The sequence below is a fragment of the Pseudophryne corroboree genome, chromosome 11 (assembly GCF_028390025.1).
Source record: "Pseudophryne corroboree isolate aPseCor3 chromosome 11, aPseCor3.hap2, whole genome shotgun sequence".
Taxonomy (NCBI): domain Eukaryota; kingdom Metazoa; phylum Chordata; class Amphibia; order Anura; family Myobatrachidae; genus Pseudophryne; species Pseudophryne corroboree.
This window is the reverse complement of record NC_086454.1, coordinates 14385196-14400003: the sequence shown is the minus strand read 5'-3', so window position 1 is coordinate 14400003 and position 14808 is coordinate 14385196. Positions and strand designations below refer to the sequence as shown.

Below are 14808 nucleotides of genomic sequence, written 5' to 3'. Positions count from 1 at the left end.
GGAGTCCACACATCAGCAATCTACCGCAAACCTGCATTTACCGATGATTGTGTCAAGTGGCGGCTCCAGAGCTGAGGCTGCGGCAGAGTCCAAATTCAATGAGGGGAGCCACACCGGCTGCCAGTGAGTCCTGGCCGGGAATGTTTGGCAGCATATGGGGGGCCAGTAGGTGATGCTCCACTATATGAACTTTGGACTGCGCTGCTGCCTTCCCTCTGGAGTCTCTGAGTCTGACGATCGGGAAAAACCAACATGTTGGAAATCCTTGATTTGCTGATTCTGACCCCAAATTTTTCGGAATCGATGATTCTGGGATGTCTGACATGTTGGATATTTCAGATCATTGGAGAATCGTAGATGGACAATCGGCAAATCCGATCTGCCATTGAGGAACTGTGAATTCGCCTGATTGATGTATGGAGCCCTTAATAGTGGATTCCTTGTTATTGTGATATAGTACGAAAGTGTTGTGAATCTTTGTGTTGTTTTTCCGGGAGTTTTCTGTTAATACCGCACAATACTGAATTTAGAGGATCTAACTTCCCGTTACATTGGAGGCAGTGTGTAATAAATACTAAATAAATGCCAATATTATTACTTTCCGTTGCTACAGTGTCAGTGTATTCTGCAGTACTGCACACTAATGCTGGCCATACACTGTCAGATAAAGTGTCAGACCGCTGGAACCCATCAGATATCGTGGCCATACACTGGGGCCTATTTATCATCACCGTGTATGGCCGCAATATTGGCTTTCCTCCCCTGGGGAGGAGACAGTTCCCCGTTCACTGCCAGATGCGGCCGACTTATTATCGGATCAGTTGGGCATGATGAAAGATTTATCACGTCCGGCTGTCTGATCATCGCTGATCTGTCGCGGGCATAAAAATATTCAATTATCGTCCCGATCCACCGATAATACCCGGATCTGGCAGATAATTGTATAATGCGGCTTTAGAAGCTGATTCCGACTTGTGAGCAAACCAAAAGAAAGCAAGTACTGTAACTTTGTATCTGGAACAAACCATGCAATACAACAGGGACAAATACATTAATGTGTTTTGCATGCAGAGTAAATACTGGCTGCTTTGGCATGTAGCCTGCACAAGCCGGACACATTTATTATTACACTGCAATTTATACAGTATTTGGACACGACTCTCTCTGCATGTTACATCTACCTCACCTGAAGTGCGGCGTGGTTTTACCAAGGTGTAAAGTAAAGCTGGGTACACGCCGTGCAATATATCGGCCATTCGGGAGAATAATATGTCTGCGAATGACGTCATTCACAGACTTACTATGTTGACTGTGAGTATGGGCGGTCATACGCTTACTATGGGGACAGAAATTAAAGCTGGGCACGCAAATTCAATTGACCACCAAGCTGTAACATTAGAAGGAGACATCGAGCTACCGTCATCTAGCTACCATCGCGCTACCGATCGGTAAGTGTGTATACTTACCTGAATCGGCCGCTCTGGCAGCGTGATGGCTAACAGGCTGTCAAGTTGCTCAGATGTGTGCCCAGATTTACCTGCTTGTTACTTATTAATTTCCAGCACAGAGTCTGCAAGCTATTCAATAACACAGCTATTCAATAACACAGCATTTTCCCTGTGCAGTAAACTACTGCTTCCACGTAACAGGCAGAATCTGCATTTTAACACAGATTTTTTACGGAGCACATATGATTTACCGGCGGGCGGGATGCCGGCTGTCCATATTCCGACAACGGCATCCCGCCCGCCAGAATGCCGGCAGCAGGGCGAGCGCAAAGAGTCCCCTTGTGGGCCCGCTGGGCTCGCCACGCTATGGGCTCAGTGGCTCGCTGCGCTTGCCACAGGATCTATTCCTACACTAGAGTGGGCATAGTCCAGTTTTGCCAGGATTCCGGCTGGCGGCATTGTCAGCTGTTGGGATTCTGGCGTCGGTATTCTGAGCGCCAAGATCCTGTCAGCCGGCAAATTGAATGGATCCCCTACATACATAGGTCGCCCATTAATGATTGCTAATGTCTGAGCTGCATCTCCTGCGCATTCCTCCTCATTACCCGAGTATTGATGCATTAGGCAGTTATACTGTGCAGCTATTATAGATATCATATGTAACTATAGTAATATTGGCGAATTAGATGGACGCAGAGCGACACTGCGCCTGCTGGCGGCTAAGGCACGCATATTGATCTGATTATATCAGTCTGTTCTGCTGATAGTTTGCATTATCATTGCAATATTATTGTATCACCAGATACGTGCCTAACCTCCGCACCCCCTGTGCTGGGGGAACATGATTTATAGTATCTGACCAATCCCTTATACCAGTGGTTCTCAAACTCGGTCCTCAAGGCACCACAACAGTCCAGGATTTAGGTATATCCTGGGCTCAGCACAGATGGTTAAATCAAATTGACTGAGGTGCTAATTAAGTCACCTGTGGCCAAGCATGGATACATTTAAATCCTGGACCGTTGGTGCCTCGAGGACCGCGTTTGGGAACCTCTGCCTTACACCAGTGGTTCTCAAACTCGGTCCTCAGGACCACACACAGTACATGTTTTGCAGGTAACCCAGCAAGTGCACAGGTGTATTCATTACTCACTGACACATTTTAAAAGGTCCACAGGTGGAGCTAATTATTTCACTTGCGATTCTGTGAGGAGACCTGCAAAACATGCATTGTGTGGGGTCCTGAGGACCGAGTTTGCAGACCTATGCTTTACACCAGGCATGTCAAACTCATGGTCATCCAGCTGTAGGGAAACTACAAGTCCCAGCATGCTTCACCAGCTGATCAGTGGAAGGTATGCTGGCAAAGCCTGCTGGGACTTGTAGTTTCACAACAGCTGGAGGGCCACGAGTTTGACATGTCTGACTTACACAATAAAAGCATAAGCACGTATGTCAGTATACACCGTGGAAGACTACGATTTTCTCTTATATAATACTAGCTCTACCAGCCCAATCGCATTACACTAACATAGACCTTGCCGGGAGAAAAATAGCATTTTTTATTAATTACTGGTTTTAAAACTCTCCCTCTGTGCTTTACTAAACTAATAATTATCATGGATTATTATTTTATTGTTGTCATAGACAGTTATATGTGTTGTGCTGTTTAGTGTGTTTGATAAATAATAGATGAATGATTGTAACACTGATGCGTTTGATGTGATGTTATTATTACTATATATTGTAACTGAATAAGGTTGGTTTTAGAAATATTGGTCCAAAACGTAACAGCTAGCTATTTGCTGGCACTTGTGCAATTTCAGCGAGATAGCCGCTAGCCGCTAGGTTTAAAATGGCGATTAGTTTCAAGATAAAACCAACCCAGTTTTGCCTTAAAACTAATTACTGTTGTAAATCTACCAGCCGGAAGAACGCCGGCGCTACTACAGTTGGGCCGTATACTGTAGCTAAAATGATTGTGGCATCGCTGCTTTGAACATTATGTATTATCATTTTAGTGTATGAATTTTATTTATTGTATTGTATTTAATTGTGCGTCATTATTTTGCCATTAGGTCATTAGATGCCGCGGGTATTGCGGCACGCAGTTTGAGAACCACTGCTCTAGGACGCTGTTTAATGGGGCATTTCTGCTGTGAGCACCCTGGTTGTAGAGTAGCTGAACTGTATATACTGATAGCTATTGCTAGATAATAGATACCCGAAGTAGAAATAAAAAACACCCCCCCACCCTCCAGCCGCTGCAGGGAGGAGCAGCCACTAATCAATCCAGCCTGTCTCCGTGCCAATTATCGGTGCTAATTCCAGAGCCTCTGATTAGGGATGTGCAATTATCTTAAATAGTTAAAAAGTGTTTGAAGTTCAAGTTCATGCACAGTATACTAGGATCGTCTGTCGAACATCGATGGTTCTTCACACCATGCATGGTCTATGACAAGTACATTTTTCCATTGATAACAGCATTGATGCTGCACCATCGATGTTAGCACATGATGTTAGGAAAATATTGGTGGCGTCGGCCCAATGGCCACAGTCGGCACATATGCAGAACTTGATCATCAGAGGCTAAACCATTGATTGCTTTCTACTGATGATTTCAAACTATCTACAGTATAACAGAAATATTGATACGTGCGGTTTGTGTGTGAGGCACTATCCCTAATTTGTTTGTGCGCTAACTACAAAAATTATACCTTTTTTTTTTATTTGAACTTAGAATTTTCTGCTGTCATGGCAAACATAAGCTACACCAAATGGGCCCAGAAATTTTATTTTTTTATTTTTTTTATTATCGTCACAATGAAAATAGCTCTTGCTTTGGGAATTAATCCACCAAAATAGCAAAAAAATAAAATAAAAAAGTTGCAGGTTTTCATAATAAAGCTTACTGTGGATCACATGTGATTGACAGACAATAACTTACAGTGGGATGGGACAGCTAGCTTGAAAGAAGGAACTTTGGCCCTCATTCCGAGTTGTTCGCTCGTTAGCTGCTTTTAGCAGCATTGCACACGCTAAGCCGCCGCCCTCTGGGAGTGAATCTTAGCTTAGCAGAATAGCGAACGAAAGATTTGCAAAATAGCGAATAGAAATTTCTTAGCAGTTTCTGAGTAGCTCCAGACCTACTCACAAATAGCGATCAGCTCAGGCCGTTTCGTTCCTGGTTTGACGTCACACACACGCCCAGCGTCCGGCCAACCACTCCCCTGTTTCTCCAGACACTCCCGCGTTTTTCCCTGACACGCCTGCGTTTTTCCGCACACTCCCAGAAAACGGCCAGTTTCCGCCCAGAAACACCCACTTCCTGTCAATCACACTACGATCACTTCAACGATGAAAAATCTTCGTTCGGACGTGAGTAAATCTACTAAGTTTTGAGCAAAAATACTTAGCGCATGCGCACTGCGTACCATGCGCATGCGCATTTTTGCCTTATTCGCTCCGTAGCGAAAATCGGCAACGAGCGAACTACTCGGAATGACCCCCTTTGCTCTTTCCAACAAGGGTGCTTACAGTTTTGCAGGTGTCCGTATGGGGGAGGTAAGGGACTTACAGTCCCCCCACCCCCTGCATTACAGCAATTTATTTTCTTTAGTGTAGAGTGCCACTGCTCAGTGATGTCATCACGTATTTGACGCGACAACGCCATCATTCTTCTGCAGCCTCCTCCCAGGTTAGTCAGTAGCACTGGTGGGCACAAGCTAAGTATTTTTCAGCTGGTTAATGATACAGACAATGTCTGCTTTTCAAAATGACCTGTAGACCAATTTTCAAGACTGTCAATCATTGATATGATTTATCCACAGAAAGGTACAATAATATAAAAAAATGAGCCCTTACATTGGGAAAGAAGCCTGGCAGGCCATAATGGTATAATGATTGTGATTTATACGTGATCTGTAGATACATTTAATATTAATTTATTTTTGTTCTCTATTCTTTTAGCGTTCTTGGACATGGAGTCGCCTGTGGTCAACACAACCCTAAACCTGGTGTCAAATGAAACACAACCTTCCTATGCTAAGTTCTCAGAATGGAAGTTTAAGCTGTTCCGAGTGAAATCGTTGGAGAGGACACCATCCCAAGAGCAGTCTGATGACAGCGGGGTGTCATGCACCAGTTTGCAGGAGAAATCGCCATACTTTGATGTTAATCCACAAGGCAGCAGCCCGGAGTCTTCATCATCTTCACATGCAGAGGACCAGGGTCAGGAGGCAAGCCTCATTGACAACAATGAGGCAGAACTGAAAAGAATGGGAGAAGATGCCCACACAGCCATCTTGCAACACCTATGCCGTATTTGTGGGGTCTCCTTCAAAATGGGCCAACAGGGCAGAAGCTATCCCGTCCATGGACCTGTGGACAATGACACTCAAGAAGTCTTGAGGCGAAAGGAGAAGAAAGCCACCTCCTGGCCCGACCTCATCTCAAAGGTTTTTAAGATTGATGTGAGGGGCGACTTGGACACAACTCACCCAACTCGCTTTTGCCACAACTGCTGGAGCATCATGCATCGGAAATTTAGCAACAACTCCAGTGAGGTTTACTTCCCCCGCAACAAAGCGGTGGAGTGGATGCCTCATTCCGCTACGTGTGATATTTGTAATACCTCCAAGAACTGGGGTAAGCGGAAGGGAGCGTTCCAACAAAACTCTCACCAAGCCAAAAAACGAAAACTGAATGTTGAGCATGGAAAAAAGAACAAAAGTGGAAACAACTCCTCTCTCTGGAAGAGGAACAACACCATAAACCAGATAAAGGTTAGCTGCAAGAAAATCCACCTAGATACCAGTCTACTTATTGTTGACTATCCCTCTGACTTTATCAAGTCAGTCACTTGCCGGGTGTGCGAACACATACTATCTGATCCGGTGCAAACAGTTTGCAAACACCTATTCTGCAGGATTTGCATTCTTAAATATATAAAGGTCATGGGCTGCTACTGTCCGGCCTGTAGGTACACCTGCTTTCCCACTGATCTGACAACTCCTGTGAAGTCCTTTCTCAATATTCTTAATTCTTTAATGTTAAAATGCAGTGTCACTGGATGTGATGAGGAAATCTCCCTAGGAAAATACTCTCAGCATATCTCCAAACACAAAGAGATCAAGGGCAAAGAGGCCTATGCACATATCAACAAAGGTGGACGACCCAGACAGCATCTGCTCTCTCTGACAAGGAGAGCCCAAAAGCACCGGCTCAGAGATCTAAAGATGCAAGTGAAAGCTTTTTGTGACAAAGAAGAAGGCGGCGATGTTAAATCAGTATGCTTGACCCTCTTTCTGCTGGCTCTAAGAGCAGGAAATGAGCACCGTCAGGCAGATGAGTTAGAGGCCATCATGGAAGGAAGAGGAGCAGGTCTCCCATCTGCCGTTTGCCTTGCGATACGAGTAAACACCTTTCTGAGCTGCAGCCAGTACCACAAAATGTACAGGACAGTCAAAGCCACAACTAGGCGCCAGATCTTTCAGCCGCTCCATGCCCTGAGAAATGCTGAGAAAGCCCTGCTGCCAGGGTATCATCCTTTTGAATGGAAACCACCTTTGAAGAACGTTTCTTCCAACACAGATGTTGGGATAATTGATGGCCTTTCAGGACTGAATCGCTCTGTGGATGAATATCCTGTGGATACTATCTCCAAAAGGTTTAGATATGATGCAGCTTTGGTTTCAGCTTTGAAAGATATGGAAGAGAACATCCTTGAAGGCTTGAAATCTCTAGACTTAGAAGAATACTTGACTGGTCCTTTTACTGTGGTGGTTAAAGAATCTTGTGATGGAATGGGAGATGTTAGTGAGAAACATGGTTGTGGTCCAGCAGTGCCTGAGAAGGCAGTCCGCTTCTCATTTACCATCATGACTATTGGCGTCCCCAACAACAATGGAACTGTTCGGATTTTTGAAGAGACCAAACCAAACTCTGAACTTTGTTGTAAACCTCTGTGCCTAATGCTCGCTGATGAATCAGACCATGAAACACTGACGGCCATCCTTAGCCCCCTGATCGCAGAAAGAGAGGCCATGAAGTCCAGTGACCTCATGCTGGAGATTGGAGGAATACTCAGAAATTTCAAATTTATATTCCGTGGTACAGGGTACGATGAAAAGCTGGTGCGGGAAGTAGAAGGTCTTGAGGCCTCAGGCTCTGTCTATATCTGCACTCTCTGTGACGCCACCCGCCTTGAAGCTTCTCAGAACCTGGTGTTCCATTCCATCACTAGAAGCCACAGCGAGAATTTACAGCGCTACGAGACTTGGAGAGCTAATCCCTACCATGAGTCTGCTGATGAGCTTCGTGACAGAGTGAAAGGAGTTTCTGCAAAGGCATTCATTGAAACTGTCCCGTCCATTGATGCTTTGCACTGTGACATTGGAAATGCCGCAGAGTTCTTCAGGATATTCCAGCTAGAAATTGGTGAGGTCTACAAAAATCCAGATGCCACCAAAGAAGAGAGAAAGAAATGGCAAGTGACACTAGATAAGCACCTACGTAAAAAAATGAACCTTAAGCCCATTATGAGAATGAATGGAAACTTTGCTCGGAAACTCATGACCAAGGAAACAGCGGAGGCGGTCTGTGAACTGATACATTGCGAAGAAAGGAAAGTGGCTCTCAAAGAGCTTATGGACTTGTATCTCAAAATGAAACCGGTGTGGCGCTCTTCTTGCCCAGCCAAAGAATGCCCAGAGCTGCTGTGCCAATACAGTTACCACTCTCAGCGCTTTGCAGAGCTGCTCTCCACCAAGTTTAAGTATAAGTATGAGGGCAAAATAACCAATTACTTCCACAAGACTCTAGCCCATGTACCAGAGATCATTGAACGTGATGGTTCTATTGGGGCTTGGGCTAGTGAGGGCAATGAATCTGGCAACAAGTTATTCAGGCGTTTCCGTAAGATGAATGCCAGGCAGTCCAAGTTCTATGAGATGGAAGACGTATTGAAACATCACTGGCTTTACACATCTAAATACCTCCAAAAGTTTATGAATGCCCATATGATCTTGAAGAACCAAGGAATTCCTCTAGACCTAGAACCATATCCAGAGCAAGAAGAAGGGCTATCATGTCCTATAGACTCTTTAGAGTCAATGGAATTCTGAGTTCACAGTTTGGAATTCTACGCATTCATTTTATGTTCCAGTTGGAGTTTCCTAGGGATTCCTCAGCACAAGTCTAACGTCTAGCACGCAACTAATGTGGATGAGAATCAAACTCCCAGTTGTACAAGGAGTATGATGAGCGATACAGTTATACGGGGGCACAGAGAAGTGTCTATGATGCAGGGATGTAGCGTTGCAGACTGGAGAATAAATGATTACAATGAGATCTGTGCTAATAGACTCTGAAAAGCAATTTTATCAATTTCATCGAAAATGCAAATAATCAATAGTTATGTGATTAGCAAGTCAAATAAGTTCTCATACTGTCTTATTCTTATTAATATCATTAATGAAAGAGATAGTAACATCCGTCTGATGCAATATGGAGACAGAAATAATCATTAATAACATCAACACACAACATGTATTTCATTTTACTTTGACATTGAAGTATTATTCTTACCTAATGATGTCAAGAGTAGTACTGTGTAACAGCGTAGGCCGTAGGGCAAATGGCAAATAGTCTATAGCAATCAATCAATCAATCAATCAATCAATCAATCAATCAGAATTGAGTAGACAGAAGACTATTATACCAATGTGCTTGAGTGGTTACTATAGGGTGCAGCATATGTAGTATTTAAACCAATTATTCAATAGCGTCTCCGTCAACAGCTCACAGTGGAAGCAGCCATTTTAAAGGTGACCCAATATTCATAAGGATTTCAAAACGTGGCTTGGCCATGCCCTCTTACCAGTGCCCACCATTTCTCTTGGTGGCATTGCAAGTATGATGCAATCTAACACTTCAATAAGTGCAAGTGGCATCACTGAGGCATGAGGCACACTGATCCTCATTCCTAAGGGATGTTACTCATCATGAGAAAGTCTATAGGCAGCACTGTCCTGATTCAGCCCAGAGCCCGGCTGCCCGCTGTGTACAGGTGACAGGAATATTTTTTATTATGTTTACAGTATGCTTTTGTTTGATACATTCTATTGTACAAGTGCACAATCCCATTGCAATTGGAATTTCTGGGCATTTGCTATGTCTGCCACTACTTTGTAATGTAATATATTTTATTTTATTTAAGATGATGCTTAAAACTTCCAGGGTTGCATATATAAACATAACCACTTACATTTGTCTGTTTCCTGTGATACCATGCATCTATCCTTCTCCAAATACCCTGATCTTACAGGACAAAATAGCATTGGGCCTTATTCAGGTTTGTTAGCAAACCAAAGAAGTTAGCAGTTGGGCAAAACCATGGCCCTCATTCCGAGTTGATCGCTCGCTAGCTGCTTTTAGCAGCAGTGCAAACGCTAAGCCGCCGCCCTCAGGGAGTGTATCTTAGCTTAGCAGAAGTGCGAACGAAAGGATAGCAGAACAGTGCTGATTTTTTTTCAAGCAGTTTCAGAGTGGCTTCAGACCTACTCCTTCCTTGCGATCACTTCAGTCTGTTTAGTTCCTGCTTTGACGTCACAAACACGCCCTGCGTTCGGTCAGCCACTCCCCCATTTCCCCAGGCACGCCTGCCTTTTCAGCTGACACACCTGCGTTTTTTAGCACACTCCCGGAAAACGGTCAGTTACCACCCATAAACACCCACTTCCTGTCAATCACTCACCGATCAACAGAGCGACGAAAAAAAGTCGCTAGACCTTGTGTAAAACTGCATAGTTTTGTGTGAAAGTATGTCGCGCATGCGCACTGCGGCCCGTACGCATGCGCAGTTTTGCCGTTTTTTTACCTGACTGCTGTGCTGCGAAAATCGGCAGCGAGCGATCAACTCGGAATGAGGGCCCATGTGCACTGCAGGTGGGGCAGATGTAACATGTGCAGAGAGAGTTAGATGTGGGTGGGGTGTGCTCAAACTGAAATCTAAATTGCAGTGTAAAAATAAAGCAGCCAGTATTTACCCTGCACAGAAACAATATAATCCACCCAAATCTAACTCTCTCTGCACATGTTACATGACCTCTGCAAAAGGACTTGACCTCCCCCCTGACTTGCAGGGTCCTGCTCCTATGTGCCCATACCAGGACTGTTGGCGTGCCTGCACATTGCTTATGTCTGGTCTCGAGTATTCATGTATAGTAATAAGAGTAATGCATTGCATTTAGCTTCTGTGTGATTGATAGAATTCTCCTTATTAACTGCTAATGTCATTTTCACAGAGAATTTAATTTAGAGCAATCAGTGGCAGCTCTCAGTAGTAATGTGTTAGGGTCTCTCACTTCCAGACGGTTCATCCAATTACATAAATAACATTTATGTCTAGCCCGGGGAGATCCTTGACACCATCTATCTGCTTTGCTTTGTGTACTTACAATTCTTTATTTGAAAAGGGTTTTTTTTGTTAAATCGGGAGCGTTGCTACTATTAGTGAACGCAGCGTGTACCAGCCAGGTTACGTCTTCCTTATGATGTCAGAATGAGTATACGCGACATTATGTACTTTTTGTTGATCTTTGAGTTTAATAAGGAAACATTATTACATACTGTGTGTTAGGTTGATGAATACGGTGCCTTCTGCTCAGTTCCAGCACACAAGTTTATTCCAGGCGGCAGTCAGCTGCAGCGCAAGGGAGATTGCACAATGAGGAACGATGGCTAAGGTGTCGGAGACAGATAACATCTCCCAGCTAGACAGTCACTTAGGGGCCCATTTATCAATCAAAATTTGCAGCTATTTACCCCCAAACACCCATTTTGGGGGTTACTCGCAAATATTAGGTGTCCCCTGAATGTATGACAGAGGGATCGCAGCAGATATCTCTAATACTAATTTATACATTTCTAGAATGTGGTGCATTCCCGAAATTGACACCCCCAGCTACTGACATCTGAAGACGGTGGTAACCCATTGCAGCTTATGGGCTACACATTGTGGAACCCTCCGCAGAAAAGGGTGCTGTGTATGTGCGGTCAGCGGGACCGCACATGCGCAGTGTCCCAGGCACCACACTTGCCACAGCATAGGCACAGGCTCCTTATCTTATTTTGAAAGTTTGATACAACTCCCCCTGGGAAATGTATCAAAACTTGCAGAGAGATAACAAGGAGAGAATTAATGTACCAACCAATCAGCTCTAACTCTCATTTTCATGTTTGAATAATTACTTTATCTTTCTCCAAGGTTTGATACATCTCTCCCTCCCTCTCCCCTTCCCCAGTTGTTTTTTTTCTGCTTCTCCTCTGTTCCTGTGTAAAGTAAATAGTTTTTATGGCGTAATGAACTGACTTGGCACAAGGTGGCGTTGGGATTGGGAAAAAAAAGAACCTACCTACTGCTTAGTGCAAGTCACTGGGGGTCAGTGATTCAGTCATTCTGCGCCTGATTGTAGCGTTAGTGACAGAGACCTAATGGATGAGTTTGAGGCATCCTGCCTGTCCCTACTGGTGGGCGGGATGTACTAAGAGAAAAATGCGGTAAAACCCCTGTTTTCGTGGGTTTTACCGCATTTTAAAATGTACTAAGACCCGGCCGCCGTGTTTTTGCCGTCCTGGGTATCGCCATCTATGGATGACAATACCCCATAGAAGCCTATGGGCTTCTTATCGCTGGCCGCAGCAACCCGCCCCCCCTTTCCCCCGCCGCAGATGCCGAACCCCCTCCCCCCAGCATACCTTCCTCCAGGCAGCCTGGACCCGGAAGGCAATCTCCTCCTCCCACCAGCAACGCAGCCAGAGGTTCTTCCGGCTGCAGGGGGAAGGAGGAGACGCCGGGGTCAGCCTGCTGCTGCTTCCCGGCGTGCGGGCAGTGTGGAGACACCTAGGAGGTGACGGAGACCCCCCGCTCACCACCTCACAGATATCGCGGGGGGCCTCCGTCACCGCATTGCGATTGTAATCGCATATGTTAGTACATATGCGATCAAAATCGATGCGATGCGTGGTGAGTGGCGGCGATGTATGTTAATACATCCTGGCCAAACTGCGGTATAACGCCACTTAAGCAGTAGGCAGCATAGTTTGCACAGACCTTTGAACTTCCCCCTGTGCCAATAACAGACACATGTTCCATGCAATCTGCACACAGTTACTTACTATATGAATTGCCCCATGGTGCGGCCATTTTGTTTTGTACAGTACATTCTGTTATACAGCTGTATTCGTGGTGGCTGCATTATTTTTGTACACGCCCACATTGATTTTAAATAGGTTTCTCAGGCCAATGGTTTCCAGTTTCTTATATTAGAAAGTAAATATACTTATTAGATTTTTTTTTTCTACCTCATGTCCCCCCGCACTGGGCAGTGAATTGTTTGTGGTGGCTCCAGAACTTGTCATCTGTTAGGATTTGCCTCCCTTTATTTGGTCAGAGGGGAAGGAAGAGGTCGGGATTCTGTATGAGAACTGCTGGTATATTATTCTTGGCAGTTGTAAACTATATACTTTGCGGACGTTTTATATACTGCAGGCATTTTACTTCCTTTTTATATAAGCATTTTACCTCAGGTTGTCACTTTATTACTTGCAGTTGTGCCTCTCTTTTGTGGTAATAATTTGTTGTTTTACTTAACTGTGTTCTACTATTTTATGTATTTTGCTCGCTTAGAAAGGTGCAATAATGAAATCTTGAATCGACTGTGACAAGCTGTATTTGCAGTAACTTTAAAGTCATTTTGTATTAGACAGCTTGATATTTTTCTTTTTATGTAAAAGGGCTAAAAGAAAATGGCTGCGTCCATCACTGGGATTGAACGCACCCTGGTGTTACACTTTGTGTTAGCCATTGATTAGCCCTGAACAGGGAATTATTTGCAGTTTCGCAGAGTGGGGCCATTGATGTCATTCAAGGCATAGAAAGAGTTGGGAGCAAATGACACATTTGATTTTTACCTCACGCAAACACATTGTTACAATACAACCACATCTACTTCCTGTGATGATCTTTATGGTATGCTGTTGTGTCTGTCTTTACATTAATTGATAGGTTAATTATCTAACACAAAATAAGAGACATAGAAGCCGCAGACGTTTAATAAAATGTACAAAATAAAAGCAAATCAAATGTCAGTGATTTTATGTTTTGCTAATATACAGTACATGGATATGTTAGAACTTTGTGTGACCTTTTTTTTCATTTTGTGTCCTTATTTGATTTTTAATAAAGATTTGAACATTGAAGGCTCCTGAGTGCATTCATTTTATGTAAGACCCCCGTGACAGTGCGCGTTGCTTGTATGGGCAATGGCGAGGGTTAATTACACTCTCATACCTCCCAACATGACCTCTCCAGGAGGGACAGAGTGCTCGGTTTCTGGACTTAGCTCTTAATTTATGATTGCCGTCACCTGTGTTGAACTAATTACAGTAATCGATAAGACTGTGTGTTTCACCACAGGAAGGGACGGACTGGGGCTCCGAATTGGCCCTGGCATTTGTGAATGTGCACATTACAGTGGAGCCCCGTAGGGGGCGCGCAGACACGACACACATCGGCGTGCCACGAGTCAGGAGGGCGTGGACTCACTGCATGACCCCATTTCCATGTAACGTACGGTTCGGACGGGTTGGCAGCGAATTCAGAGAGCTGGAGGTTGCACTGGACTGCACGCGCCCTTCCCGGCACTCTGTGGGACGGGACCAGCCCATCTGCCCAGGGCTGCCATCAGAAATTGCGGGACCCGGGACTGACAAAATAGGCAGTAGAATAGCACCAGTTAACATGTGTGTGTGTGTGTGTGTGTGTATGCATACATACATACATGTGCGCTGTCCGTAGGGCCCGGGATGCCGATGCCTGCCCGCCTCTTTCCCCGCTGTTCTTCTGCTCTCCTCTGTCCTCCTGCAGCTGTATTGAAAACGTCCCTCCCAAAATGGCCGCCGCCACAGAGATGACAGTTATTCAAGATACTAGAGGGCTCCTCTAGTATCTTGAATAACTGTCTCCTCTGTGGTGGTGGCCATTTTGGGAGGGAAGTTTTCAATACAGAGCTGCTGGAGGGTCGGAGGACAGCGGCAGAACAGCGGGGACGACCGCGGGACGGCGGAGATGGCGGCAGGCGGGCAGGTGGCTGCATGAGCATCCCAGGCCCTCCTCTCTCTGTCAGAGAGGCTGGGCCCGGGACAGCTGTGCCCTGCACCTGCCCATTGGCCCTTCTGGCATATGCCAGAATTGCCAGATGGGTAGTCCGGCCCTCACCATGGTTGATGGCAATCAGACAGAAAGTAAGAGGAAAGTCCAGGAACAGAGTATTTTGGCCCTCTGGGATGGGTCATGTGG

The 14808-nt window shown here is 45.0% G+C and overlaps 1 protein-coding gene across 2 annotated transcripts in view; it reads left to right on the top strand.

The window, feature by feature from the left end:
• Nucleotides 1-13666, top strand: part of RAG1 (recombination activating 1) — a 40349-nt gene extending 26683 nt beyond the window's left edge. For both annotated transcript variants that reach the window (XM_063946284.1, XM_063946285.1), the window contains exon 2: nucleotides 5418-13666. In XM_063946284.1, coding sequence (XP_063802354.1) covers nucleotides 5429-8572 — 3144 coding nt within the window. In that variant the 5' untranslated portion in view covers nucleotides 5418-5428 and the 3' untranslated portion in view covers nucleotides 8573-13666. The remainder of the gene's footprint in view (nucleotides 1-5417) is intronic.
• The last annotated feature ends 1142 nt before the right edge of the window (nucleotides 13667-14808 follow it).